This window comes from Arachis ipaensis, chromosome B9, assembly GCF_059453495.1.
Source record: "Arachis ipaensis isolate K30076 ecotype BB chromosome B9, ASM5945349v1, whole genome shotgun sequence".
In the NCBI taxonomy this organism is placed as follows: Eukaryota; Viridiplantae; Streptophyta; class Magnoliopsida; order Fabales; family Fabaceae; genus Arachis; species Arachis ipaensis.
The window spans coordinates 109,043,456-109,049,232 of NC_142444.1; the positions used below are offsets into that span (position 1 = coordinate 109,043,456).

The window sequence follows — 5,777 nt, forward strand, 5'->3', positions numbered from 1 at the left end:
ATATTATAGTAAGATCGATGTCAAATAAACAATTTTTCTGTCTTATTATCTTTAACTATCGCAAAACACCGGAGTATGCAGAGGATGGCACTACTATATATTGTTTTTATTAATGCCTAATCAAACAAAAGCAATCAATAGAACATAGAACATTTCGTGCCATTAGAGAGGAAAAAGCTTTGATTATATATATGAACATGACTCAAAAGATTAGTAATAGTAATCATAATCAAACACTAGGAAAAAATCCCTCTGAATTATTTTTGAGTAAAGCACTTCAAAATGTGAATTAATATTACAAACTACTTTACAACACAAAGTTGTGGATGATGGACCTAATGACGTGCATACACATTTTTATATATTTCCCATCTATGTCATATTTTTAACCTAAGAGTAACTAAATTCTTACATAACCCGAGAGAGCAAAACAAAAGTTTTGTTCTATATATACCATTCACTACACAACCATGCATTCCTTAACTGATATATATTACGTGAGATTTTTTTTTTTTCTTTTTTCAAAATAAATATGATATTGTTGTGTTCACATTGTTATGATGTGAATATGACAAAGTCCGTTCATCTTGAATGAACAAAACTTTTGTCTTACTATCGAATCATGGAACGATATTTCTTTGTTAATCTAATAATTACCAAGATTGATAGATTCATGAAATTAAACATAGCCATCTCCTTTGTCACAAGTACTCCTCACCACTGCCTTATTACCCTTGGCATCACCACACACAAAATCAAGATTGTATAGCACAGGCAACATAGCAACAGAGCTCAAGAAAACAAGAACAGGGCCAAAAATCCAAAGCACGAGCGGCACCGCCGAGTAGAACAGCCTGTTGCCGACGGTGTTCAAGATTGTCCCCTTCTCCAACAGATCAGTTAAATATTCCGGTGTCACCATTGACACCACATCTTGAGGTGTACATATGAGCATGCTAACCTATGTCGCATAAATACCAATACAAGTATTAATTTCATTATAAAGAAATAATACTCAATATCTATATACATATAATATCTATAATTATATAATTATTACATTAAAAAATATTATTTATATACTAAATAATTTTGACATTTGTATAAAAATATAATTGTTATTAATTAATCATGTATTTAAATTATTTTTAAATTAATAAAACAAATAAAATCCATATTTAATTGATAAGAAAATAATAATATTATAACAGTATTTATTATAAAAAGTATACACATAACAGAATTGTATTTAATATTATCCAATTATTTCACGAGTAATTAAGAATAAAAATACTATATACACACAAAAAAAATAAACATTAAATCAGTCATTATGTATATATATAAATATATGTATTGTTTAATTTATTTTTAATATATATTTTATATTTTAATATATATTTTATAAAAGTAATTAATTTAGTAATTGATTTTTTTATATACATATAGTATATTAAATTAAAAAATACAAAATAAAATAATTTTAATTTGCTTACTTTGACTAATTTTTTTATTGTTTTTCAAACATTGTTGGGATATATAAATTTAGAAGAATAATAATGCTATGAACCAACTTTTTCATCCAATACTAATTATTTTTTAAAAAATTATTTTATTTATTTTAAATGCTAAATTTCATATCATAAACATCTAATCTTACCTTTTAAATTATAAGACCCAAAAGAAAGTTAGTTAATATATATAACTAAAAATTGATGTCTACTTTTTTTCAACTTAAAATCACAGTATTTAATGCGGTGATGCATACCATATACACACGTATGTGAATAAAAATGAAATGCAATCCCACTTGGTAATTAATAAAGATCTAGCCCATAATAAATCAACAAATTAAATATTTTTAAATTATATTTTATATTAATTAATTATTATTAATTAGTAATTATTTAAATTTTATTTTTTAAAAAATAAAAAATTATTAATTATTAATTACGGTTTTTTAAAGTTTGTTGTTTACATATATTTTTGAAATGAAATATTTGTAGGTCGAAATAACTAGTTAGTAGCTAACCTGGTTGAGGAATCTAATTGAGAGAGTGTGGCAGACAAATGAGAACAAGAATAGTGTAAGGAGTGTGACGTATTTGAGTGCTACCATGAACTCACTGTGAGCTCCATAAACGGCATCGTTTAGAGGCTTCTTTATGCTGTATGTACTGCTTATGACTGCGGCCAAGCCTGCTGAGAGGAGAATGGATGTTGTGGCCATAAGAGTTGACCCCATTATTAGATTCCGAAGAGTTTGGACTGCTAAGATGTTCTTCTTTTCAATATCCTGTGTCATGTTAATTGATTTTGTCAAATTACTTACCAAATTCTTTTAAGATAGAAAGATTTGGTATTATAATTTAAATATTTTAAGTGTATATAAAAAACCAACTATAGTATTATAATTTATTTAAGTTCTAAAGAGTTTTCTTTTATCTTCCCTATATTCGTGCAGTAGTATACTTAAATAAAAAATGTGCTGAGAGAGATACCAATAATATATTTTAATAAGTCAAATTAACTAAATTATTAGTATAATTTAAATATCAGTTATAAAAACTTGTTTACATTATACTTGAAAGCACTAATATATATAGTTCTTCACTTTACATTCCACCACTATACTATATTATGAAATAAATAACACAACTCTTACGTGAAACGATGTTTTATTCTAAAGTATCCGATCCACTCTTATCTAAAAGCACTAAGCAAGTAAGCATTAACCAGTATGGCTCATATAAAAATTAAATGAACAAATGAAACATAAAATAAGTGTGACCCACTTAGCATTATGGCCTAGAAAGATTTAAATTTACTTAACATTGTGGACTGCCGCCAGAAACGTGAATGACACTTTCTTTATCTTTATTTTAATTTGCTCAAATTTCAAATTATATTAGAGCCATCAGTAATAGTATATCTTACACGAGTTTTTAAAAACCGAGTATTTATTTGACACAATAAAATTGAAGGTGATAAAAGAATAAAAAATTAAATTATAAAAAAAGAACTAGTTAATTACATCATAATTCAACAATAATAAAATAGATCGAATAATTAAATATTGACATGTGGTACAATAATTTAGATGTTTAAAAAAAATTCCTATATATTATAGACCACAAAATCAAAAGTGGAATCATTAAGTACTTTTCTCTGTATTAGTTACTAACCCACTTTCATATGCAGGTGTGGACCAGAACATGCTAAAGGCATTATAAAGTGTCTTAGAATAACATAATAATAACAATAATAATAATATTCTCAAAAACCAAGGCCAGCCAATTGTATGCTGATTCTTTCGAATATTCATATTTGTAGGTTTGCAATTGCAAGATTCTACAATGATAAACATCACATCATGGACATACATGAACCAAAAATCCATTTACCCAAAATAAACAGTCATTTTATATATCCAAGTGATAGTCATTAACAAACTAGTAAAATCAAACTAAATCTCTTATATAAATATTTAAATCAAGCACGAGTCAAGTGCGTATTTAGGTCACAATAAGATAAACTACTTTATGATGAATACTTTTTTCGCAGTTAACGGATTTATGATCTAAAATATCTTCATTAGTGTGTGTGTAAATAAATATTTTGTGAAGTGTCCAAACAGAAAATATATATGAATACAAAAAAATTCAATAAATTCATAAAAATTAAAATGATTAAAAAGTATTACCAAAATTATCATAAATATAATTATTTATGTGTATTTTTTTATCAGTTTAATTTAAAAAAAATAATTTTATAATATAATAATATTAAAATTTTTATGACTTAAAAATTTAGAATTTAATATTTGTTGATCTCAAAAAAAAATTAATTTTAACATAAGATAAATAAAAATAAAAAACAAAAACTTACTTAAACCTATAAAATAATCGAAAATATTTGATAACTAAAAAAAATTAATAAAAAATAATCATAACTTATATTATTTAGTATTTATTGATTATTGTGATAATTAATAAATGTTAAATAAGACAAATTCTGATAAATGTATTAATGTTCAGTTTGGCTAGGTAGCCAAGATTTTATATCAGCAACTTTCAGCTAATATTATTATCTTATCGAAATAAGGAGTAAACTGATCATCCACAGGTGAGAATGAAGTTTGCATGCCCCTGCCGCTACTGGGGAATTGAATATAAATTAATAAGGTTTAGATCACTTCTATATACCTAAAGATTCCTATGATGCATAGTTACCTTTAATTTGAAAATATACTTTTGCAAAGTCGATCATTTACATCACAAACAGTGAAATTGCCGCTTTGCTTAAGCAAGGGGATGACATCAAATATATTAGAAGTCGCATGTTTGGTAGAAGATATACTTAGTAGTTAGTACCAATTATATGGTACGGTATGAAAATATTTATGACATAAACTCTAGAGTTGAATATTATAAGTTTATGTATGTCATGATTTAAGTTAAAAAGGGAAAAAAAGGATGAGACTCTTAATTAGATGACCTTGCTTAACAAATGTCTCATAATAATACTACCCATTAAGTTAGTTTGGGTTTCAATTAAATCTATCAAGTCTAATATCAAAAGTAGGTAGATTATGAATCAAAATCGTTCTTTCAAGTACAAAGGTACGATTATAATAAACAAACGTTACCTAATAATATCAATTTATATACGTTTCAGTCTTTGGCTCCAACTTGGCCATGCAACATAAACAAAAACCCTTCGCCGAAGTAACAATAATATAATAGTCATTATAGCAAGTTTAACAAAAATATTTAAGAGACAATAAAAAATTAATTTAAAACAATTTAAAATTATTTTTTGTTATTTTTTAATTATTATTTATTTTATTTTATATTTTTTAATTACTATCGAAATAATGAAACAATATTAAATATATAATTATATAGGTTACATATAAAAGTTATTACTAAAAATAAGAAAGTGCTAATTCATTAGCCTATTTACTCAAAAATCAATATTCAAAAATAGCATACATATCATACACATAATAATGAAAATGGTCCCAACCAAAACAACATGTCAAAGTTAAGTTGAAATGAAAAAATTTCCTTTTCAAAAAAGTTCAAGAACTAGTTATTTTAATTTATATTGACCAACCCTTTTAATTAGCAATTCAATATTTTTAGTCTAGCAGAGTAATATCATATATTAATTAATATTTTTAAATATTATTAACTAATTAAAAATAATAAATTATGTTAGCCATATTACATTGCCTTTTTCCTTTTGAATAGACTAAAACGATAGACACAGATAAGTCTATGTCTCCGGGACCAAGAGCAATAAACGGTACAGTTTTTCACAAGAGAGCTCTTGAGAATTCGAACTTCCACTTTTACTCTCTTTTGGAGTAAAAGTAGAGAATTATTTGATCATAGGGGTAATTAATTATAATAATTAAGTAAGGTGTTGATGGAGAAGGTTGGTAGCTATAGCAGTAAGAAGAGTGAGAGGAATAGGTACCTTGATCATGGCAGGGACCCAAAAGCGTCTAGCATGAGTATTGATTCCAATAATGGTGGAAGAAGGCTGTGTCCGAACCTTATGCCATAACCATACATGATAACCAATTGTTATCATAAATCCTAATGGCACCAATATCACATCCAAGTAATATTTCTTCCATTCCATCTTAATCTTCTTCTGATTTTCTTCTTGTGCTTAGGTTTCTCTCTCTTAATAAGAAGAGATATATCCTCGCTGATTCTTTCTCACTTACACAAGAATATAGGTTTCGTCATGATTTTGGGCTTAGT

At 25.9% G+C, this 5,777-nt stretch overlaps 1 protein-coding gene across 1 annotated transcript; it reads right to left on the minus strand.

The window, feature by feature from the left end:
- Window positions 1–237: 237 nt before the first annotated feature.
- Window positions 238–5,777, minus strand: LOC107619661 (uncharacterized). Its single transcript, XM_016321957.3, has 3 exons — window positions 5,485–5,777; window positions 2,033–2,296; window positions 238–961 (listed from the first exon to the last, which is right to left on the minus strand). Exons 1-3 carry the CDS (start codon window positions 5,650–5,652, stop codon window positions 680–682), a joined length of 714 nt encoding a protein of 237 aa, XP_016177443.1. The 5' UTR covers window positions 5,653–5,777; the 3' UTR covers window positions 238–679.

Coding starts and splice junctions, on each gene's coding strand:
- LOC107619661 (XM_016321957.3), bottom strand. CDS start 5,652: ATGGAATGGAAGAAATATTACTTGGATGTGATATTGGTGCCATTAGGA. Junction 2,297..5,484: donor GGGTCCCTGCCATGATCAAG/GTACCTATTCCT, acceptor AACATGACACAG/GATATTGAAAAGAAGAACAT. Junction 962..2,032: donor CAATTAGATTCCTCAACCAG/GTTAGCTACTAA, acceptor TATGCGACATAG/GTTAGCATGCTCATATGTAC.